The sequence below is a fragment of the Mirounga leonina genome, unplaced genomic scaffold (assembly GCF_011800145.1).
Source record: "Mirounga leonina isolate KUSES-001 unplaced genomic scaffold, KU_Mleo_1.0 Mir_114, whole genome shotgun sequence".
Taxonomy (NCBI): domain Eukaryota; kingdom Metazoa; phylum Chordata; class Mammalia; order Carnivora; family Phocidae; genus Mirounga; species Mirounga leonina.
Window position 1 is genome coordinate 764829 of NW_023270265.1, and position 25584 is coordinate 790412.

At 38.4% G+C, this 25584-nt stretch overlaps 1 protein-coding gene across 6 annotated transcripts in view; it reads right to left on the minus strand.

The window, feature by feature from the left end:
• Window positions 1-25584, minus strand: part of ASCC1 (activating signal cointegrator 1 complex subunit 1) — a 108939-nt gene that overhangs the window by 52914 nt on the left and 30441 nt on the right. For all 6 annotated transcript variants that reach the window (XM_035021262.1, XM_035021256.1, XM_035021234.1 and 3 more), the window contains exons 6-7: window positions 11012-11148; window positions 3619-3738 (exon numbers count right to left, since the gene is read on the minus strand). In XM_035021262.1, the coding sequence (XP_034877153.1) occupies window positions 3619-3738; window positions 11012-11148 (257 nt within the window). The remainder of the gene's footprint in view (window positions 1-3618; window positions 3739-11011; window positions 11149-25584) is intronic.

Genomic DNA, 25584 nt, shown 5'->3' on the forward strand with positions numbered 1-25584 from the left:
ATAAATAAATAAATAAATAAATAAATAAATAAATAAATAAATAAATAAAATCTTAAAAAAAAAGTGAATCAGCCCAAAAGAATTGAAGATAGCTCTATTCACAATAGCTAAAAGGTGGAAACAACCCAAATGTCCATCAACTGATGAATGGATCAACAAAAATGTAGTGTCTCCATACAATGGAGTATCACTCAGCCATAAAAAGGAGTGAAGTACTGATCCATGCTACAACATGGATACACCTTGGAAAACGTTATGCTGAGTGAAAGAAGCCAGACACAAAAGGCCACATGTTGTGTGGTTCCATTTATAGGAAATATCCAGAACAGACAAATCCATAGAGGCAGTCAGTGGATTAGTGGTTGCCAGGAGCTGGGGAGAGGAGAATAGAGGGGTATGGAAGAGTGGGGAGTGACTGCCCAAAAGGTACAGGATTTCCTTTTGGGGTGATTAAAACGTTCTGGAACTAAACAGTGGTAATGGTTGCACAACATTTTGACGTCCTTAATGCCACAGAATTATATACTTTAAGATAGTTGAAACAGTGATTTTTATGTTATGTGAATTTTACCACTTTCAAAAAAAAAGGGGTTTCAACTTTCCATTTTACTCTAGAAATAAGAATTGGAACACAGTCTATCCTACTTAACCTAGCATACACACACTGAACACCTTTATTCTGGCCTAGGGATTCAGAACATGGTTTTGCTGTCTATGCATTCCTTAGCCAAACTACTTAAACTCTCCGAACCTCCCTATCTATAAAACAAGCATACTAATAGCATCTATCTTACACAGATGTTGCAAAGATAAAATGGAGATAATATAATCTAAGCACAGTGCCAGGTAAGAGTAACTGAAAAACAAGTTAGTTATAATTTCCCCAGAAACTATGCGACCTTCAATGTTAGAAATAAAACCTTACCTAGATCAAAGATTGTTGCAGTATCATTTGTGGACCTTTGGAGGTCCCTAAGACTCTTTGAGGGGAGTCCATGAGGTGAAAACTATATTTATAATAATTGTAGGACATTATTTGTCTTTTTCACTGTAATGACATCTACATGGACAGTGCAAAAGCAATGCTGGGTAAAACTGTTGGCACCTTAGCATGAATTAAGACAGCAGCATCAAATTGTACTAGCAGTAGTATATTCTTCACTATAAATCCACAGTTTAAAAAAAAAAATCTAGTTTCATTTATCCTTGATGAAACAGTAAAAATCATCAATTTTATTAAATCTCAGGCCTTGAATACATGCCTCTTTTTTAAGAATTTATTTATTTATTTGAGAGAGAGAGAGAGAGAGAGCATGTGCAGAGGAGGGGCAGAGGGAGAAGCAGGCTCCTCCCTGACCAAGAAACCCAACAGGACCTGAGCCGAAGGCAGATGCTTAACCGACTGAGCCACCCAGGCGTCCCAAATCCATGCCTTTTTACTATCCCTGTGGGATAAACTGGCAGTATGTATAAAGCAGTTGGGCTGTATATCAAAGTAGATGGCTGTCGGGAGGAAAAGCACTTGTGAGGTTGTCAGAGCTGGAGCTGAGCTAGCCTCTTTGTCCATGAACACCATTTGTATTTGAAAGAACGACTGACAAATTACAGTTATTCAGATGTGGTTATTTGACAGACATTATCTCAAGAAAGAACTTCAAGGAAAACAGTATTTTTGGCCAATAATAAAATTCAAGCTCTCAAGTGAAAATTAGAATTTTAGAAAATGTGTATCTGCTACCATGAGCTTGACAGCAGCTTCCTAATACTTAAAGACTGTGATAAAATTAGTAGCACAATTAATACATTTTTAATATTGCATAATGAAATTTGTCAACATTTGGAAGATCTGCAAAACTCAGTGAACCAATATTTTCTAAATGACCAATACAAAACTGTACATAGGTTAAAGATCCAGTCAAAATGCAAAAGAGACCAACGGATTTTAATGCAAGAGTATGAAATGTTCACTGATCTCATTTCTGATTTCACATTGCAAATGACCTTTTCGAAACTGTAATCTGTCAAGTTTTAGTGTAGTACCAAATATCCAGAATTATCTGAAGACTATTAAAGTATTCTTCATTTTCCCAAATACCTTTCTGTGTGAGTCCAGATTTTCTTATATACTTCAATCAAAACAACATAATGCAACAGAATGAACACAGAAGCAGTTTTAAGAACCCACCTGTCTTCTATTAAGGAAACTTACAAAAATGTGAAACAATGTCCATCTTCTCACTAAATATTTTTGGTTTGGGAAATAGATTTCTCTTGAAAAATATGCTATTTATGTAAACAAAAAATATCTTATTACTATTTTTAATGAACTATCAAATGTTAAATTTTGCAATCTTAACTTCCAATTAAGGTAAATATTAATAACTATAACCCATATAGAAAAAGGCTCTTTGGTGTCCTCAATAATTTTTAAGAAATTAAAGTGATTATGTGACCAAAAAGTTTGAGAACTGCTACCTTGTCATTCACTGTTTTTGTTCACAAAACTGAAAAGTAATCTACCCCATACACAGCAGCCCTACAACATGGTGAAGACTTTTGGACAGCCACAGCTCACAACACAAAGTAAATGAAGCATATCAGATAGCAAATTCCAACCTGGTAGAAATGTTTGGGGAACAAAGGAACAATGTGCCCCAATTTTTAAGGCAAGGTCATTAGTATGCTATTTAGGCACATGCCAGGTATCTAAGAAAAGACAAATCTGGTCCAAAACACACACAACACCTGATTCTGTATCGTCTTTTCCTACCTTCCTCCCAAAATTCACTTCCAATTGAACTGAGATAGGAGATAATTGAGATTATCAATTTGAATTGAGATAAGAGAAACCTTACAAGGGATCCTCTACAAAAGCAAATCAATCTGGGGGCCTGCCTAGAGACTGTGATTTTCTCTAGAGGGTTTCTGTGAGCTCTGTTCTATCCTGCCTTAATAAAAAGACCACAAAAACAAACTTCCAATTCAAGTTTGGCTCCTCTGCTCACTGAAGACCTTGACTAGACTAATAAATGGTGTTAATATTGGAAATAGCTCTGGATGTCTAGGCTAGCCTCAGAAATAGCCTGGGTTGCAGACCGAGAATCCCTACAAGTGATCTAAGTGTGATAATAACACTAGTAAAAAACAGTAAACATTTGTTGATGTGTGTTTTGAGGATGTTTGCATGCGCTAGGCATTGTTCTAAGCATTCATGTAAATTAACTTAATCCTAATAATCTTAGAGTTATCCCCATTTTGTCCTGGTATTCACTAGATCTGCATTATGTCACTTTTGCAACTACCATACTAAATAAATGCCATCCTTCCTGCCTCCTGTAACCCTGAAAAACATGAAGAAAGGACTGAGCTCATAAAAACTAGATTGCTATAATCAGTATCTACCACCCAAGTGACTCGATCATTATCAGATTAAAATCTGATACTTTTCCTACAACAAATTCCTCTCTTAAGATATTAGCTTCCTATTTTAAGAAAAGAAAGAATTGACACTCTCTACAATAATAAGGTCTCAAAGAAAAGGAATCAAAACTTGTTGAACTTCTAGGAATACTTTTAGGAACTTCTTGATGGAAGCAAAGAAGCATTCCAGAAACATACCTGTTGGAGCCATCTTTCATATGGACTTTGGCATAAAGAACATCCACCACGCCAGGATCATCGTTCATGTATTCTATCCCTGCCATCTCTACTTCTAGGGGTTTCCCCCCAGAAATGTCACTGCAAAGGAAAAAACATTACATTTTTGTAATTGTTTAAGCTGAAAGGGCCATTATATTTTAAACATGGTTATTATACATAGTCAAATATTACAAAAATGAAATTGTTGGGGTTTTTTTTACTAACAGTATTATCTAATCATCCTTCTAATTTCAAAATTAATATGTTCTATGTAACCAACTAGAAACACAATTATTTCCAAAGTCACACTATAGTTATCTCAATACCAGTTTATTAGTACTCAGAGGGAAAAAGCCAAGGAATGACAGTTCTGATTGACAAAGACATTCACTCTGTTGCTCATCTCCCGGGTTTTATTTCATTATTTCTACAACCTGCAAACACCATTTTACTCATCTAACAATGGTGGAGGCATAAAGTAGTATCACATCTTTAACAGCAATTTGGCAATATTTATAAAAAGCCTTCAAGAATAGAAACCCTTTTTTGTCCAAGCAATTCAATTTCTAGGAGCCAAACCTAAGGAAATAATTATGAATTCAGCTACATATCCAATCACAGCTGATAAAGGAAAGCTCTTTACAGAAGAATTCCAACTGATAAATACAGAAAAATTCCAACTGATAAATGCAGAAGTAATGACGAAATTAGAATATCACCATTTTGCAACCCCTGACGAAATAATGGATGAAGACAATGATTAGCAATGGCTGCTGAAACTTAACAGCAAAAGATTGGAGAAATATAAGGAGATCCCTATAGAGGGCTGACCACACCTGAGCCCACTGATCAGGCTTACCACACAACACAAAAAAGAACAACCAGACAATACATACTTTCTGATATGATGTAATAGGTTATACTCATACTCCATGAAAAATAATTTATGCATAGGGTTTGACTGAGGCATTGTCTGGAGCAGCCAAAGATTGGCAAAAGATTAAATAAATACTCATTAGGGTTTTAAGAAAAGCTGCACAACAATGTGCATGCTATATATTACTATTTGTGCAAAAGATGGGGTAAGAAAATTTACATATATATATACACATATATGTATACATTTCCTTGTACATAAAATCTCTGGAACGATAAAAGAAACTCCTAAAATCTGTTGCCTTTAGAGAGGAGAGCAGGGTGCTTGGTGGGAATAGCAGTAGAAAGGAAACTCTTCACTGTATATCCTTTGTATCTTTAAAATTTTGAACCATACAAATGTATTATCCATTAAAAAGTTAATAAAAATATAGAAGCAAAAGAAGCCAAACACAAGTTTATCTACTGCACATATATGCAAAAGAAGCCAAACACAGAAATGTATATATTGAATGATTTTATTTCAAGAACAAGCTAAATTAATCTATGGAAACAGAAATCAGAACAGTTATTTCTGGAAGAAGTGAATTTACCGGAAAAGGTCATGAGGGAACTTCACAGAGTGATGACAATGTACTACATCTTGATTTGGCTGAAGTTACATGAGTGCATGCACTTGTTAAAATTCATCAACTACTCTTAAGATCTGGGCATTTTACTATAAGTCAATTACACCTCAAGAAAAAATACACACATACATATAAAAAAGTGTGAGAGCCTTAATAGTAATTATCTTCAAGTAGTAAGATTAAAAGTGATATTTTTGTATATCTGCAACTTTGACTTTTCCAAAACTAGTATTACTTTATTTTAATTGAAGTATAACTGAGATACAGTATTATATTAGTTTCACGTGTGCACGTTATTATTTTTCTGTTAAGTAAAGCCTCACCATCCTTCTTCTTCCCAGACCCCTTACACAGATTTATACTTCAACCAGAAATGGCCTTGCAGTGCCAAGCTGAAACCCAGTTAAAAATCAGCTCACCACCACAGTCTTCTGCAAGCCCCATGAGGCCAGGAAGTCTATCCATCTTGTCTACTCCTATATCCCTAGCACCTGGTACAGTACCTTCTATAAAATAGGTACTCCATAAATCTCTGTTGAACACTGATCAGATGTTCTACTCTAAAGAGAGAAACTTTTCTAGACAATTTTGAGAAGAATGTGGACACATCCCTATATGTCATTGAAAACCATGTGGTACTACTCAAAGACAAAAGGATGTTAGGACCCACCAAAAGGCAATTCCCAAAAAAAGCAAAACAAAAAAGTTCTCTTGATATTGAACCAAGGCCATAGGGAGACCCTCTGTAGCCTAGGAATCTTCATGGTAAAGATTCTCTTAGGGGCGCCTGGGTGGCTCAGTCAGTTAAGCGTCTGTCTGCCTTCAGCTCAGATCATGATCCCAGAATTATCGAACCCCGCACTGGACTCCCTGCTCAGTGGGGAGTCTCCTTCTCCCTCTCCCTCTGCCTCCCCTCCTTCTCAAAAAAATAAAATCTTTTTATTTTTAAAGATTTTATCTATTGGGGCGCCTGGGTGGCTCAGTTGGTTAAGCGACTGCCTTCGGCTCGGGTCATGATCCCAGAGTCCTGGGATCGAGCCCCGCATCGGGCTCCCTGCTTGGTGGGAAGCCTGCTTCTCCCTCTCCCACTCCCCCTGCTTGTGTTCCCTCTCTCACTATCTCTCTCTGTCAATTAAATAAATAAAATCTTTAAAAAAAAAAAAGATTTTATTTATTTATTTGACAGAGAGACACAGCAAGAGAGGGAACACAAGCAGGGGGAGTGGGAGAGGGAGAAGCAGGCTTCCCGCGGAGTGGGGAGCCCAATGCGGGGCTCGATCCCAGGACCCTGGGATCATGACCTGAGCCGAAGGCAGATGCTTAATGACTGAGCCACCCAGGTGCCCTCAAATAAATAAATGAATCTTAAAAAAAAAAAAAGGATTCCCTTAAAACTTCAAGACCATATTATTGCACAAGACCAGGATTTCTTTCAGTAAGAAACTAAATAACTATTTTGGACAGATATTCGAGAAAAATTATTGCCTTCATTTAAGTAGCCTTATTACCACCTCTAATAAGTGGGATATTCCAAAACACAAGCCAAGCTCTAAACTACTACCTGAGGCCTGTAGCTTCAACCAATAACACAGTGTATCTCATTCTAAGTAAAGCTAAAGAATTCAATATGAAAAACTGCCATTCAATCCTATCAAAGTGCAGCCAACCAAACTTACATGAGGAAAACAGTTTAATACTAACCATACATTCCTCTACTGGCTTCAGCTCTAACCCTGCATAACCACACCATTGGTTTAGTTTCCCACTAAAAGGTTTTTACTGGGGGCGCCTGGGTGGGTCAGTCGTTGAGCGTCTGCCTTTGGCTCAGGTCACGATCCCAGGGTCCTGGGATCGAGCCCCGCGTCAGGCTCCCTGCTCCGCGGGAAGCGTGCTTCTCCCTCTCCCACTCCCTCTCCCACTCCCCTTGCTTGTGTTCCCTCTCTCGCTGTGTCTCTCTCTGTCAAATAAAAAATAAATAAATAAATAAATAAATAAATAAATAAATAAATAAATAAATAAATAAAATGTTTTTACTGGATTATGTCTAATGTTATACCCTCAAATTCTAGGGATCTATCCAAAAGAGAACCATGTGAACAATGTTTTTGTATCTTCCGTAAAATTCCTGTTGAAGACACTGCTCATCATCATTTTAGGTTAATATTTACATGACAAGTTTTCCTTGGATTGAGAAAGAGCAAAGGATTCTCTCCTAAAAACTTGTTATGTTCCTTTTTATCAGATAAGAACTAATAATAATCGATGTGTTTCCTTCTGGAATGTAGTTCAAGTATACCAGTGCTTGAAAACTACTAAATTCTATTCCTCAAGTACAATTATAACCTTTCCTTGGTTTTCAGGTAAACATTTTCTCCCATTCCATCTTTATGGTTTCTGAGCTCCCCGACTTTAACATTTCTTTTGCATGTATGTCCTCACCCCGAACCACCTCAAATCTTTAGAATGAGATGCAGTACCAAGAACAACAAAAAATAAAAACAATGAAACAGATCTAAAGCCTGCCTTAGGAGTAGGATCAGAAACTCTTCTGACCTTCCCTAGGATTTACCAAGAGGGAGAGAAATTCGGTGGTTTGCCTGGTAAATGCTCTTTGTCTTGATGACAAAACTATGCCACCCAGGACACCAGTGAGCATACTTTTCAACTGAGTGACATCTGAGGCAATGATTAGGAAGCAACATTTGTCCATGGATATTTTTCCTCTTCTCTCCTTGTTCTTGTCCCTTTTTACCTTATTATTTGGTGTTAGCTCAGGCCTATGGGGAACACTTAGGTATGAGAAAAGTGATACTGGAATTTAAAAGTACTGCATATTTGTCAGACTATATACTCAGAGCCATTGCACTGTTTGTGCTCTACATCTCACAAAGAAAAGTCACAAGGGAGACATTTAGAGCTTCAGCATTTACTGAACACTGAATAATTCATTTGAAATCGATAGAGCTACATGAGCCGTTAGCTTAAGAACTGAAATCAAAGTTCTGTTTCTGGTAGGTAACATTCCTTACACTCAAAAAACATCCCCAAATTTAAAACAAATATTCAACTACCCATCTCTTTAAAATACTTATATAGCAGCACAGTTTTAATTCAATCTGACTCTAGCCCATTTAACACCTCAATTTAAAAAGCCATCTAAGTACTACAGGATGTTATATATTAGTCTGTTCAGGATGTTATATATTAGTCTGTTCAATTTCAGTGTTTTCCTTTCTTATATTTTAATTTGGAATCTTTACATCATAAAAGGTTCGGATTAGAAAGGCCATTATTTACTGACAGTCTTAAGTATACCAAGTACAAAGGCTGAGATCAAAGATTAAGAATAAGGAAGGGAAAAAAGTTAAATGACATATTTTACTCACCAGGGCTACTATATAAGTGTGTGTGCATGTGTGTGTTCGCACGCACGTGTGTGTGTGTGTGTGTGTACATGTACTTTTCTTTAGGAAACATTTTTTCCTTTTAGGGAAACAAGGCACTTCTAACCAATCTCAACAGCCAATTCTGATTCTCATTCTCAGAAATAAATTAATTTTGCACTATGTACTTTTTAAACAAGTTTACGCAGCAGAGGAGGTGGGAAAAGAGGCCTGGGGAGGCTTACGTTACTTGCTGGTTTTAAATCTTTCCAGCTTTTTGAAAAAAGCATCTTCAAAAAATTTTCTGCCTACACTGCAGATTTTTGGCAGTGTAACTTTGTCCTATTTCAAAAGCTTTGCTGAATTTGAGAAACTACAATTACTGTTTTCATCCTGTCATGTCAAAAATTCTTAGGAATATTAAGGCTGCTCTTCATTTCCTATGCACACCAACCCTGACATGCTTAAAGGGCTCAGATTTGGCATTCAGTCACCAAAGGCACCAAAAGACATAAAATGGAGGAACTCAGCTAAATCCTCCCATAGCTCAGGATAAAGCTTCAGTGATTAAAAACCTGTGACCTGATTTTCATGGGTAAAAAAACAAATACTTCCTCCTTGTGGGTGCCTGGGTGGCTCAGTCGTTAAGCGTCTGCCTTCGGCTCAGGTCATGATCCCAGGGTCCTGGGATCGAGTCCCACATCGGGCTCCCTGCTCGGCAGGAAGCCTGCTTCTCCCTCTCCCACTCCCCCTGCTTGTCTTCCTGCTTTCACTATCTCTCTCTGGCAAATAAATAAATAAAAATCTTAAAAAAACAAAAAACAAATACTTCCCTAAACCAATATTTTATCTACCTTTAAATTTCTTCTTAGCAAGATTATCCTAATGGCAGCCAAGAAAATGCAGCTGCTTTCAGTTACATTTAGCCAAAAAGTGATCTGGAAATAAGTTAAGGTATAAGGACTAACTCTTAAACCAGGTAACATTGCTCCGCTTTGTAAGGTAAAGCATAAAGTTTTATCTTAGGCAAGGAAGTTGTAAATACTTAATTACGAACACCAAATTATTTTGAATTTTAGGTTAAGATGGAGAGAAACAGTTATGTCCATCAGTGAGCAAAGATCAAGACAAAGAAGTATTCTTTGCAGACTGCAAATCCAATCAGCTTATGATTTTGCTCAAGAAAAATATCTTGCCTTCAAAACAACTGGGAAAGGAGAACTGGCCCACATATAAGTCATTATATTACACAGTTTCATACACAACATATACATGAAAAAAATTTTAATCCTTTTACCTTGTCTTATCCAATGAACTAGGGAACCCATTTCTACAAGGCCATATTAAAATAGTATGAGACCTGAATATTATAACTGAATTAAAAAAAAAACCTCTTCAACTGAGTCAGTTTTCCAATTTCTCTTATTCTTCATCAATCTTAAGAAAAAGGAGCAAAGGGTAGGGAAGGGATGATTCTTTAAAATAAAGCTGTTAGGTTAGATATACATGTAAATTAAAATTTTATAGTAAAAAGAATAACAACTCTGCCCCCAGAAGAGCAATGTTTTCCCTGAGCCAAAACAGACTGCTTAGACAGTTTTTGGCATTCTTAGAAAACTACCTGTATTTAAGGAAGAAAATTAGAGTGCATTTCTTGAAATACAATGAAGACCTTTGTAAGGAATCATGTTATATAATGTTTGAGTTACTCTGGTAACAGAATAATGGCTCTCCAGAGAGGCTCACATCTTATTCTCTGGAATTTGTAAATATGCTACCTTACATGGCAGACAGACTTTTGCAGATGTGATTAAGGTTAAGGAGTTTGAGATGGAACGATTATCCTGGATTATCTGGGTGGGCTCAATCAAATCACGAGTCCTTAAAAGCAGTGAACCGTCCCTACTATGGCCAGAGATAAAGATGTGATAACAGAAGGGTCAGAGAGAAGGAAAGCTGCTATTGCTGAAGATGGAGGAAGGAGGTCACTAGCCAAAGAATGTGGGTGTGGCCTCTAGAAGATGGGCTTTAAAAGCAAGGAAATGAATTCTTTCTTTGAGCCCCTAGAAAGGAACACAACCCTGCTGACACTATGATTTTAGCCCATATCAACTACCCCACAGAACTATAAGATAATAAATTTTCACTGTTCTAAGCCACCAAGCTGTAGTAATGTGTTCACCAGCATAAAAAACTAGTACAGTACCCTATACCCTATAACGGGATGTCCTGTTAACAAAATTTGCCTACTGAACTAGTATAATTTAAGGTAGTCTTTCCATAAAAATTTGTAAATATATGCTTTAAATCCATTTTAACCCTTTCAGACAATGGTCCAATATTAAGTGTTACAACTGGGTGAGTCAACAGACCTTGTTGCCATGTGACAAAAACAAGTTCGCCTAAGTGCAAAAACAAGTCTGTGATGCCAAAGAGAAGCCAGTACAAGGTGACCACCCTTCCCCATTCCGGTAGATTACTCACTCAATGAATTCCTCTTTACACCGCTGTAGCATCTCACATGTCTGCTGGATCTCTTGCTCACTCAAAAGCACCAACATCCCAATGGTTAGGTGAAGCTTTTTGGGATTCTGGAAAATGGTGCTATCAACCCCATGATCCTATTATCAAAGAGAGAAAAACAAAAAACTCAGCCCACATTAAAGTAAATGGCAGGAACAAAATTTAGAGTCCAAAGGTAAGCCCACATATCTATGACCAATTGATTTTCAACCAGATGCCAAGACAATTTAATGGAGAAAGAAGAGTCTCCTCAACAAACGGTGCTGGGACAACTGAATAACCACTTGCAAAAGAATGAAATTGGACCCATACCTCATACCATATGCAAAAATTACATCAAAATGGATCAATGACCTAAATACAAGAGCTGAAACCATAAAACTCTTAGAAGAGTTTTCTTAGGGGAAAATCTTTATGACCTTGGACTTGGCCATGAATTCTTAGATAGGAATTCAACAGTATGGGCAACAGAAGACAAAAATAGATAAATGCAACTTCACCTAAATTAAAAACCTTTGTATATCAAATGACACTATTAAGAAAGTGAAAACACAACCTACAGAATGACAGAAATATTTGCAAATCATGTATCTGATAAAGGTGTATATCCATAATATATAAAGAACACAACTCCATAACTAGAAAATAAAGAACCTAATTTTTAAAATAGAAAATGAACTTGAGGGGTGCCTAGGTGGCTCAGTCAGTTAAGCATCTGACTCTTGATTCTGGCTCAGGTCATGATCTCAGGGTCATGAAATCGAGCCCCACCTTGGACTTCACCCTGAGCATGGAGCCTCCTTAAGATTCTCTCTCTCCCTCTACCTCTCCCCAACACTCAAAAAAAAAAAAAAAAAAGAAAGAAAGAAAATGAACTTGAGTAGACATTTTTCCAAAGAAGAAATACAAATAGCCAACAAGCACATGAAGATGTTCAACTTCGTTAGTCATTAGGAGAATGCAAATCGAAACCACTAAAAGGTACCATTTCATATCCACTAGGCTGGCTATAATCAAAAAAGCAGAAAATAACAAATGCTGGCAAGGATATGCTTAATGGGTACAGAATTTCCTTTTGGGGTGATGAAAATGTTTTAGAATAATACAGAGCTGGTAATTGCACAACTCTGTAAATGCACAAAAGGCCACTGAATCATTCACTTTAAAATGGTTAATTTTGTGTTATGTGAAATTTACCTCAATAAAAAAAAATTTTTTTTTAAAAAGGAACTGGTAGCCCGATAGAATGGCATGCCCAAGAGAAACAAATGCCATCTAAATGTAGGCTCTAGGAATATCTTTTGCTCCTTTATGAACTTTGCTGGCCCAGAGCAACTGGGCCTCTTACACGATTCCCTAAAGAACAATATACTCTCTATAAAAAACGCTGTTTCTATCTTAGCAGACACTGCAGGTAAAATATTATGTGTTAAGAATAAATTCTCCCAAGCAGAGAGATGAGTGAAAAATGAATTTGGAGAGATATCCAGACACTGGAGTTGCCACATCAAATACAGTCATCCTTTTTTGTCATTCATTATTCCTTGCACTTTAAAACATTTGTCTCTGGGTAGCAAAAATAGTAAATATGTGGGAGCCTGGGTGGCTCAGTTGGTTAAGCGGCTGCCTTCGGCTCAGATCATGATCCCAGAGTCCTGGGATCGAGGCCTGTGTTGGGCTCCCTGCTCCGTGGGTAGCCTGCTTGTCTGTGGGGAGCCTGCTTCTCCCTCTCCCTCTGCCTGCCGCTCTGCCTACTTGTGCTCCTCTCTCTCTGTCAAATAAATAAAATCTTAAAAAAAATAGTAAATATACTCATAAATCTCCCTTCTTAAAAAAACTGAATGAAAGTCACTTACCATTTTAAAGTGTACAATTTAGTGATCTTTATTGTATTCACAATATTGTGCAACCATCAGCCCTCCTTAGTTTCAAAACCTTTTCATCCCATAGAAACACTCCATAATCATTAAATAATCATTCCCCATTCCCTATCACTCATCCCCTGGTAACCTCTAATTTGCTTTTTGTCTCTTTGGATTTGCCTATTCTGGATATAGCACATAAAAGGAATCATAAAATATATGACTGCTGTGTCTGGCTTTTTTCACTCAGTATGTATTCAAAGTTCATCCAAACTGTACCATGTATTGGTACTTCATTACTTTTTATGGCTGAATTATATTCCATTGTATGTATATAACATATAACATACAAACTTGTTTATTCATTCATCCCTTACTGGCCATTTGTGTTGTTTCCATCTTATGGCTATTATGAATAATGCTGCTATAAACATTCATGTACAAGTTTCTGTGTTACCATGTTTTCAGTTCTTTTCAGTATAAACCTAAAAGTGGAACAGCTGGGTTAATATAGTAATTCTAATGCTGGGTTAATATAGTAATTCTAATGCTTAAATTTTTGAGGAACCACCGAACTGTTTTCCACAACAGCTGAATCATTTTACATTCTTTTTTTTTTAAAAAGATTTTATTTATTTATTTGAGACAGAATGAGAGAGAGAGAGCTCATGAGAGGGGGGAGGGTCAGAGGGAGAAGCAGGCTCCCCGCCGAGCAGGGAGCCCAATGTGGGACTCGATCCCGGGACTCCAGGATCATGACCTGAGCCGAAGGCAGTCGCTTAACCGACTGAGCCACCCAGGCGCCCTCATTTTACATTCTTAGCAGCACTGTACAAGGGTTCCTATTTCTCTCCACCTTTGCCAACACTTACTACTTTCCTTTTGAAATTTTATTATAGCCATCCTAGTGGGTACGAAATGGTATTTCATTGTATTTTGATTTGCATTTCCCTGTTGACCTATGATGTTGAATATCTTCTCATGTCCTAGCTGGACACCTCCTCTGGAGAAACGTCTATGCAAATTCTTTGCCCATTTTCTATCTTTTTATTGTTGAGTTGTACGGATTCTTTAAATATCCTGATACTAGTCCCATGTCAGATCATGAATCCCTTTTGAAGGAAGTAGGTCTCAAGTTTCATTATATTCATCCTGCAAATGAAGACAAGAAAAAGAGTTGAGAATCTTCTCCTTCAAAAAGAGCAAAGCAGGAATTTTATCTCTGAAGTGCAAGTTCTGGACCCATAATCTGATTCTTGGGCTAATAAACCACCCCAAACGCAGAGAAATATATCTATCAAACACAGATAGCTTACCTTCTGTTCTTGGCTTGCCTAAGACTGCCTAATTTTTGCCTCAGCAACGGGAGTTAACAGATTATTCATTTTCTAAGTGTTAATGGAGCTTGAGCTATTTTTATATCTGATGAAGAGTTTTGTGATTCTACACATCAACCCAAATTGCCTCACTTAATGGAAGTGATTTTAAGGAACAATCAGCTTTAAATGTGTCAAGGAAGGCTAAGTGCAATGTTTATCACCCCAGTTGCTCTAACCCATGGCAGAACCTATCACTTTAGAAAGGCATGCTAAGTGTTAAAAAGTCCCTCAAATGATTCCAATATGCACAACTCCATTCCAAACTACAGTTGAGAATTGCTCCCCTAGTAATAAGAACTAATATTTTTTTAGCCCTTATTCTGTTCCAGGCATTTCCTATGCACTTTACATAGACAAACAGCCTATGAGGAAAGATGTATTATCCCCATTTTACAGATGAGGAAACTGAGCTGAGGCACAAAGAAATAAAGTCACTTTCCCAAAGTAACACTGTTAGTAAGGGATGAGGCCAAAATCCAAACCCAAGCAGTCAGGCCACAAGCCTACACTTTTGATCAATATTATATTGCCTCACTAGTAACAGCCACCTAGAGAAGGATGGAACAAATGTGATCATCACCCAGAGGCAAGCCCTCACACATTTCAACAAAGCTCACACAATAAATGGATCTGATCACTAGACGGAGAATAAAGCAAATCTCATAATTCTCTGAAAAGTGATATTTGCCTTTCCTTGATGTGACACCACAAAAACACGATCTATAAAAGAAAAGGGATGAATTAAACTTGATCAAAATTAAAAACTGTACTTCAAAACACTTCATTAAGAAAATGAAAAGACAAGCCACAGAGAAAACTATCTGGGAGAAAAATACTTACAAATCATCTATCTAATAAATATAAATACATAAAAATTCTTAAAATTCAATAATAAAAAGATATATAATTCCATTTAAAAATGAGCAAAGAACCTGAATAGACATTTCACCAAAGAAGATATACTAATGACTAAGAAACATGTGAAAAGATGCTTAATATCATTAGTCATCAAGGAAATGCACATCAAAACCAAAAATGAGATATTGCTTCACGCCCCATCAGAATGACTACAATCAAAAAGACAGACAGTAAGGACATGGGGAAACTGAACTGCTCCCACATCGCTGGAGTAAAAGGCCATGACATACACAACGCATTCTAAAGTGGTTCAGAAAGAAAGAAAAACGAGAGGAAGAATGATAAAACAGAATAAAATACTAACAATAGGTGAGTATGAGTAAAGGGTACTATCCTTAGTCTTACAACTTTTTTGTGATTTTAAAATTATTAGTATCCTATTGCTGCTGTAACAAATTACCACAAATTTAGTGGTTTAAAACAACACAAAGTTAGGGTGCCTGGGTGGCTCAGTCGTTAAGCGTCTGCCTTTGGCTCGGGTCATGATCCCGGGGTCCTGGGATCGAGCACATCGGGCCCCCTGCTCGGCAGGAAGCCTTCTTTTCCCTCTCCCACTCCCTCTGCTTGTGTTCCTGCCCTCGCTACCTCTCTCTCTGTCAAATAAATAAACAAAATCTTAAAAAAAAAAAAAAAAAACCCACAAATTTACTGTCTTACTACCTACCAAAGAAAGCTCTAGAACTTTTCCTTTCTTACATTATTCTTTGAGAGCCTATCACTTCAGTCAACCTGAGTTCACTTGCCAAGAAAACACTGAATACTGGGAAACAAAACATAGAGAACAAAGAAGAGCAGGAAAAGAACAGACAGGATACCTTTAAAGGCCACCCAATCTGAATTCTTTTGGAGAACCTTGAGTCATAAGCCTTCAGTCTTTAATTGTATTGGAAGCCATATAATTTATATGTAATCCTACTGGACAGTCTTTTAATAAATGGAGAAACACCCTGAATTTTAGTAATACCATCTATGAAGAAAGCCTTTTCTTTGACTAAATTATCTAAATTTACGGTGGAACCAAACAATCTTCAAGGCAATGGCATAAATCTCTAGAGCCACTATTTTTCTTTGCTTGGAATATATTATATTCCCATCCACAAGCCTCTTGACTGAAATGAATAAAGACCAACAGCAAATTCTTGACTCCGGGGTTTTAATTACACTAGGCCCAGCTCCAAGTTCACCATTACTCGGAGCTAGAACTATTTCATTCCATTAGGTTGGACAACCAGGCTGGCGCCTGAAAATTCAAATGGTGGTGACTTTCCACCCAAAAAGAAGCAGCAAAGGGTGAAGTAACAGAATTCCCTAGGGCAGTTTGGTCTAGATGAAGAAAAAAAAGAAAGAAAGAAAGAAAGAGTTTCTTCATGGCTAAGTCATCTCTAAGGTGTTTCTTTATTTGTTAAATAAGGTCTCATCCAAGGAGAAAATGATGCACAAGTTACCTCCCCAGAAAGCTTGTGTGCAGGCTTAAGCCACAGTTCAGAGTTCCAAGTCGCATCCAAACTCAGCAGTCCCAGGTGCAAAACCTTACCCCTGTCATTCAAACGTCAGCTCCATGATTTACCACTAGCAATTACCACAGAACTGCTATCTATCAGCATGAACAATTAACAAGGAAGAGCGAAATCTAAAAATGTCAAGCTTGGGGAAAAGGCCAGGAGAGGGAAATATGGATTAGCCCACCATGAAGCATTCATTCGTTCTCTCTGCTTCCTTAAGCCCCACGTAGAACTCAATCATCCTCTCCGCACAGATGGGCTGTAACACAGGTGCACCCGCCAGAGCTGTCAGCTAGCAGAAGGGGAGCCTCTGTGCCATTACGTAAGAGTTACAAGAACACCTAGGAATCTAACCCAGACCTCTACCACCCAGAAGCACTCTGACTTGACAGGACATGCTGACAGCCAGAGACGAAACAAAACAAAACCAAAACTTCCTCAAATTATATTCACAATTATCATCTTCTAGGAGCTCCAGGCATAACAAAGGTTTGTGATTTAACTATAAAAGGCCTTTAAACCTGGAATACAGGGTCTAAGGTTTTAATTCCCACTCTGTTAAAAACCAGCTGTAATTAGGCAAGCCATTTCGCTTCTCGCAACCTTGGTTTCCTCCTCTGTGACATAAGGGAGATGGCCTAGTTTACCTCCAAGTCAAAGGTCCTATAAATTTTTTACATGCTCCCACAAAACCTATAATTAAGTATGAAATAGGTATTTGTGAGGGATCCACCAATTCACTTCCTGATCTTCCACACAAAGAAAGAGAGGAAATAAACTTGGGAGCCTTCCCTATGCTCATTATATTTTCTTTCCTTTTTTATGGCCAAATCCCATGAAATCACTTCTGGGCAAATGACATAAATCTCATTCACATAGGAAAGCTATTCGAACAAGGCAGACTGGTGAAAAGAGCATTTGACTTTGCAACCAGACAGACCTATGTTCAAATTCTAATTCTGCCACCTATCAGCAGGGTGACCCGAAGTGAGTTACTCAATTGTTCAGAAACTTCAATTTCATTATCTATAAAAAGGACGACATTTCCCTCTAGGAGTTGTTCTGAGGATTAAAAGAGACATGTGTGATGCCTCTGTACAGAGCAGTATGGAATAAATACAGGCTCCCCCTGCTTCCTGCTTCTTACATGACCATGAACCACTCACTCTAAGCAAATACTATCTTTGCTCGCCTTTTTTTTTTTTTAAGATTTTATTCATTTATTTGACAGAGATAGCAAGAGCAGGAACACAAGCAGGGGGAGTGGGAGAGGGAGAAACAGGCTTCCCGCTGAGCAGGGAGCCCAGTGAGGGCTCAATCCCAGGACCCTGGGACCATGACCTGAGCCAAAGGCAGACGCTTAACGACTGAGCCACCCAGGGGCCCCATTTTGCTCGCCTTTATAAAGCTCCATCAAGAGCTAAATTAGGCTCTGCTGAGTCATTTCTATTATTCCTTAAGAATGTTCACAAAAGCTGGCTTTGAGTCTCTATATGTTATTAATAAAATATCTTAAGTTGAATAAGCTTCAGAAAACAGAGTTTGGATTCTCCTGGCTTATAAATTCTATACAGACATAATTACAGCGAAGTGGAAGTTCTTAAAAACAAAGGACAAATATTCAAACATCAAATTTTACAGTGACTGGAAAAAACTGCACTGTCTAAATATCCGTACCCATGAAAAAGGAGCAAAGAGCATCTCCCCTTCACTAAAGAATGCATTCCTCTTATCTTTGATGACAACAAGAGTTAAACCTATTTTCTAAAAGCTTAACTATTCCTCTGTAAGTTTAGTTGTAAGCACTAATTAACAATCCATCTATCAACCTACATTTATTCCCACAGATGGACACTGATCACTCGACCATTAGTAATGGGTTAACATTAGTACACCACCTCAAGCCAGACCCTTAACTTCTTCTGGATGCCATGCTTTCCCTCATCCCCCATACTGTAACCTATGGTACTACTACACAAACAGCTAACACATATACAGTACTAGCTATGTGCCATGCTCTGCACATAGCTTAAACACCTTAATTTATTAACACACTTACTCTTTGTATCAACAGTAAAGATGAGTACTATTACTATCCCCACCTTAGAGAAGACCTCTGAAATATTTCTGGAGTACATCCCCTCCTGAATACACCACAGATCTAGTCTTCCTTTTCTTTCTTTTTTTTTTTTAAGATTTTATTTATTTGAGAGAGAGAGAGAGAGCAAGAGAGAGCACAAGAGCAGGGGGAGGGAGAAGCAGGCTCCCCACTGAGCAAGGAACCCGATGAGGAGCTCAATCCCAGGATGCTGGGATCATGACCCGAGCTGAAGGCAGTCACTTAACTGACCAAGCCACCCAGGCATCCCTAGTCTTTATTTTCAACACTCTATCTAAATAGTCTCTAACTGGTATCTGCCTCTGGTACCCCACTCCTTAACTCTCAATCCATTCTCCACGCTGCCTTCAGAATTATTTTTCCACAATGCTAAGTTAACCACACGAGTCTATACTTAAATTCTTTACTAGTTCTTGACTATAAGATACACCCAAAATCCGTAACCTATACAAGACCTTTTACCACCTGGATTCCATTCACCTTGCCACTCTCTTCCCTACGTTACCCACTCTAGCCTCCAATCTTAACCTCCTCATTCTTCCCTGAACACAGCAGACTAGAACACTGCCATACCTTGCAAGGGCGATCTCCCCCATGTAGAATGCTCATCCCCCACTTGCAAACTTGGCACAGCTTTTGTTCTTCCATTAAGACTCTACTCAAGTGTCACCTCCCTTATTTAAGCCCTTTCCAGCCACTGGAGAATCTCTCCTGTGAGTACCCACTGCAGTAGCCTCCAATGGCACCTCTAATCTCACAGTGCTGTAACTGTATTCATAAGAACACTATTTCCCCCTTAAGAGTATGATAATCTGCAAGAGTAGAGGCCATTGTTTGTACATAATACATAGCCTGGCAAATGGCAGACATTTAATAAATAGTGAATGAATGAATAAAACATAAACATTTGTTAATAACAATGGTCTCCATCCAAATGGTGCAATATATGAATCTTGTAAACATTTCTTACTTTCCTAACCAACAGCAGGACTCAGGAATTTACGACTTTTCTTACAACCAAAGACAACTATTCCATCTCCATCCTAAAATGGTTCATAACATAATTACGAATCCCACAACTCCCCTTATATATGAAGAATCCTAAATTATACACCAAAGGTTTTACATATAAATTTTCTTCTTCAGTGAATAATACTAAATGGAAAAATAATCCCAACTGGGGGGTAGCGGAAACCCAGATCCATTAGTCATTTCTGCCCACTACAATGTGAACAGAATTATGTAGTTTCTGGAGCTATAACCTATTCAGGTTCTCCAGGCAGCCTGAGCAATCCCCTGTTGCTATAAGCCCTCAGAATGCTCCAAACACAGTTTTGAATTACTGTTTTTCATTACTGATGTGCTTTCTACTGGACCCTGCTGTGAGATAAAATGGAATTATAGCAGCATTACCAGCTATAGAATGACTGAGAGATATACAGGGTTTTAATATACTTCTTGAACTCACAGGCAGTGAGACATCTTTGGATCTTAATGTAAGAGAGGAAAGAGTGAAAAAATAAGGTGCAGTTAGTCTATCTGCAGATCACAAAGATGAAAAATACCTTGCCAATGTCTGTGAGCAGCTAAATCCTACATTAAATACTCAGGCTTAGAGAGCTGAAGCACAGGGATGATAGTGATAATGTCTGGAGTGAAATAACATTTCTGATAAAACTGATCAGTACAAAGGAAGGTGATTTCAGAAAACGCTCTTCTAAAAGGTAAATTCACAATTTCCTTGGAGAGTCAAGGGTGAGGTCAAGGACAAGCATGCTACCAAATAAAGAGAGAAAAGAGGCCAACTATTTTAAAAGAATAAAAGTTCAAGGACGGGTGAGAGAAAGATAGGATGTGACCTGGGGGTAGGAAAGTCATCTGCTGTATCAAAAATGTGACCTTCACAACAATGTTTAAAAATGAAAACTAGGGGCGCCTGGGTGGCTTAGACGGTTAAGTGTTTGCCTTCAGCTTAGGTCATGATCCTAGAGTCCCGGGATCGAGCCCTGCGTCATCAGGCTCCCCGCTCAGCAGAGAGTCTGCTTCTCCCTCTGCCCCTCACCCCATTCGTGCTCGCTCTCTCTCTCTCTCTCACACACACACTCTCTCAAATAAATAAAATCTTTAAAAATAAATAAATGAAAATGAAAATTAAGGGGGGGTGCGTGTGTGGCTCAGTTAAGTGTCCCACTTTTTTTTTTTTAAGATTTTTATTTATTTGAGAGACAGAGAAAGCCCATGAGAGAGAGCACGAGCTAGGGGAGGGGCAGAGAGAGAGAGAGAGAGAAGCAGACCCCCACTGAGCAGAGAGCCCAATGCGGGGTTCGATCCCAGAGCCCTGGGATCATGACCTAAGGCAAAGGCAGACACTTAACCGACTGAGCCACCCAGGTGCCCCTAAGCATCTGACTCTTGATTTGGGCTCAGATCATCTCAGGGTTGTGAGATGGAGCCCTGGGTCAGGCTCTACCCTCAGCAGGGAGATTGCTTGGGATTCTCCTTCTCCCTCTCCCTTTGCCTCTCCCCCGTCTGCATGTGTGTGGGCACTCTCTAATAAATAAACCTTTTTAAAAAAATGAAAATTAAGGGGCACTTCAGTGGCACAGTCAGTTAAGCATCCAACTCTTGGTTTTGGCTCAGGTTGTGATCTCGGGTGGTGGGATGGAGCCCTGCGTTGGGCTCCATGCTCAGCATGGAATCTGCTTGGGTTCTCTCTCCCCTCTCTCTCTGCCCCCAGCCCCCTGCTCTCTCTCTCTAAAATGAACAAATAAAATCTTCTAAATATCTGTGGTAGGCAGAATTCTAAAAATAACCTTCACTGATCCTCACCCTCATATAATCCCTTCACCTTTACAATATTACAAATTGTAACAGGGGGTAGAACCTGTGAATGTAATAATGTATCACTGCTATAATTATACTATGTTACATGGCACAGTTGCCCTTAAGATAGGGAGATTATCACAAATGAGCCCGATCTATACATACGAGCTCTTTAAAAAAGCAGTTTTCTCTGGCTGATGGCAGAAGTCAGAGACTTGAAGCACAAAAGGAATTTAATAGAAGCTAGAGGGGATACATGTCAAGGAAATGGGGACTTCAGGCCTACAGCCACAAGGAACTGAATTCTGCCAATAATCTGAATGAACTTAGAAGCAGACTCTTCCCCAGGGTCTACAGATAAAAGACCATTTTGGCCAACACTTTCATCTCAGTCTGTGAGACCCTAAGCAAGGAACCCAAATGAGCCCACCAAGTCTTCTAATCTACAGAACTACTAGTACTATGAGATGATAAATGGATATTGTTTTAAGTTATCAAGATCGAGGTAATTTACAATGCAGCAACAGAAAACTAATATAATAGGGTAGGGTACAAATGTAAACTAACAAATTCATATTTCAATAGTACCTTTCATCCCAGAGGTCCCTAAAGAACCTGGTATGTTTGACATAGGCTATACATCTTTTAAAAATAATATTATTTATGTGGGGGAGAGAGGGGCATCTGGCTGGCTCAAATGATGGAGCATGTAATTCTTGATCTCAGGGTCATGAGTTCGATCCCCACGTTGGGCATGGAGCCTACTTAAAAAAAATAAAATAAAATCTTTAAAAATAATATTATTTAATATTTAACAATTTAATAATATTAGTTTTAAGAAGATGAAGAGTCTTGGGCGCCTGGGTGGCTCAGTCGTTAAGCGTCTGCCTTCGGCTCAGGTCATGATCCCAGGGTCCTGGGATCGAGTCCCACATCGGGCTCCCTGCTCGGCGGGAAGCCTGCTTCTCCCTCTCCCACTCCCCCTGCTTGTGCTCCTGCTCTCGCTGTCTCTCTCTCTGTCAAATAAATAAATAAAATCTTTAAAAAAAAAAAAAAGAAGATGAAGAGTCTCACTTCCTTCAGTCTTGACTCAGGACTAAAGATGGACATCCCTAATGAACAAAAGTCCTTCTTAGATGGTATCTGACCCATATGATATCTTCTTTTTAACAATTAGGGAATAAGATAAGATTTGGAGTTGAAAAACCCAAGCACAACAGGAAAGGCTTTGCTGTTCTTTTTTTAAATCTTCAAATACTGTGCAAATTACTACCCAATTTTAGTAAAGGCAGGTCCCAATGAAACACCTGCTGGGGGTGCCTGGCTGGCTTAGTCAATAGAGCATGCAACTCTTCATCTCAGGGTTGTAGGTTCGTAGGTCCCATGTTGAGTGCAGAGATTACTTAAAAATAAAATCTTGGGGGCAGCTGGGTAGCTCAGTTGTTAAGCATCTGCCTTTGGCTCAGGTCATGATCCCAGGGTCCTGGGATCAAGCCCCGTATCGGGCTCCCTGCTCAGCGGAGAGCCTGCTTCTCCCTCTCCCTCTGCCTCTGCCTGCCACTCCCACTGCTTGTGCTCTCTCTTTATCAAATAAATAAATAAAATATTTAAAAAATAAGATAAATAAAACCTTAAAAAAAAAAACACTTGCTGAAAGACAGGTGAAATTGGTTAACAGACAAGCAACCATCAAAATATCTTCAATTTCTTTTTTTTTTTAATATACATTTTTTAAGTAATCTCTATGCCCAACATGGGACTTGAACTCGTGACCCAGAGATCAAGAGTTGCACATTCCACCAACAACTGAACCAGCCAGGCATACCCCCAAATCTTCAATTTCAACAGGGTTCTTTCCCATTCAAATAATTTCCCACAGTGACTACCACGACTAACTTCATATATTTGTTATATTAGATTGTATGAATTAGAGCAGTTACTAGGTCATACACAAAGTTGTATCATCCACTCTACCTAGCACAGTTGCACCCACTAACTATAGTACCTTGGGCAAGTTACCCTCCCTAAATTTCCATTTCTTCATCAGGAAAATGGAATATTAATACTTACCACATAGGGATGGACTGAAGATTAAACAAAATAAACACAAGAAGCACTCAGCCCACTGTCTAGCACAATGCAAGAGCTCAACAATTACTTGCTATTTTACATATCACTCAATGTTGAATAAGTGAATAAAAATAGTGGTAAACCTAGCCTTATTTACAATATTACAAATTATAAGAAGCATTTTTCATAACGGCCCAAAAGTGGAAACAACCCAAATGTTCATCAAGTGATGAATGTGTAAACAAAATGTGGTATATCCATACAATGGAATATTATTCAGCCATAGAAAGAAGTAAAGTAGTGTTACATGATAAACCCTGGATAAACCTTGAAAACAATGTAAGTGAGAGATGTCAAAGACAAAAGACTACATATAATATGATTCCATTTACATGAAATATTCAAAACAGGCAAATCCATTGTGAAAGTAAATGAGTGGTTGTCAGGGGTTGAGGAAAGGGGGCAATGGGGAGTGACAGCTTAGTAGGTATGGGGTTTACTTTTGGGGGGCAATGGAAATATTCTAGAATTAGATAGGAGCAATGGTTGTACAATGTAGTGACTATACTAAATTATCACTATATACTTTAAAAATGGGAATTTTATGTTATATAAATTATAGCTCAATTTAAAAATATATGAGAATATCTCCTTTTGCCCATGGAAAATTAGCTCCTATAGCAGTTGTCCTCCTGCTATCAATAACTAGAAAACTAGATAAGATATATAAAACGGGGCACCTGGGTGGCTCAGTTGGTTAAGCGACTGCCTTCGGCTCGGGTCATGATCCTGGAGTCCCGGGATTGAGTCCCACATCGGGCTCCCTGCTCAGCGGGGAGTCTGCCTCTCTCTCTGACCCTCCCCCCTCTCATGCTCTCTATCTCATTCTCTCTCAAATAAATAAATAAAATCTTTAAAAAAAAAAAAAGATATATAAAACAAATGTTTCCAGACATTAGATAAACAGATGGTCCTGAACAGTAATCCTTAAGTTAGGAGGAAAAAGCAAACCGAGCCCCATCCTGGCTTTCTGAATGGAGACAATTTCCAGATGGTGGCACAGAGTAGGGAACCCAGAGCCCAGTGATCCCAGAGAGTTTAGGTGACAAAAAGTGGAATTCAGGAATGAACGCCAAGGCAAATAAAATCTGTAGGGTCAAGCACTAAAGAGGAGGAAGCTAAGTAAAAAAAGCGGGGGAAGGGCTCAAGAAATCTGCAAAAAGTCTCTTTGAGACTTTGGCTGAACAACAATCTACACATGTAGAGGGTGAAATACACAAACCAGATAAGAACAACTAACAGACACTGCTAGCCAAACAATACCCAAAGCTCAAATAGGAGGTAAACGCTCAAGTTCTCACCAGCCAGAGTGGAGAGACCATTCCTGAATACAGAGCAATGAACAGAGATACCAGAAAGGATACACCTTAGTAGTGAAGCTAAATTTTACCTACAGGAAAAAAATACTCTACATCTGTCCTTAAGGGGCTTAAAAACAAGCTTTGGAATGATTATGCTGATCCACAAATAACTGTCTTCCAGAACAAATTTTAAAACTCTCTAAGGAGAAAAAAAATTTGCTCTCAACGAAGTAAATTCACAATGTTCAGCATCCAATGCAAAATTACCATACATGCAAGACACAGAAAAATGTGACCCATAAGTAGGTAAAAAATCAAACTACAGAAATAGATCTAGAATCCTATCACACTAGTGAAATTAGCAGACACTTAGCTTAAAAGAGCTATTATAAATTTGCTCAACATTTTAAGGAAAACATGGAGATACTAAGGAGACAAAAGGGTGATGTAAAAAAAGAAATAAATAGAACTTTGAGAGATAAAAAAAAATAAGAGCTAAA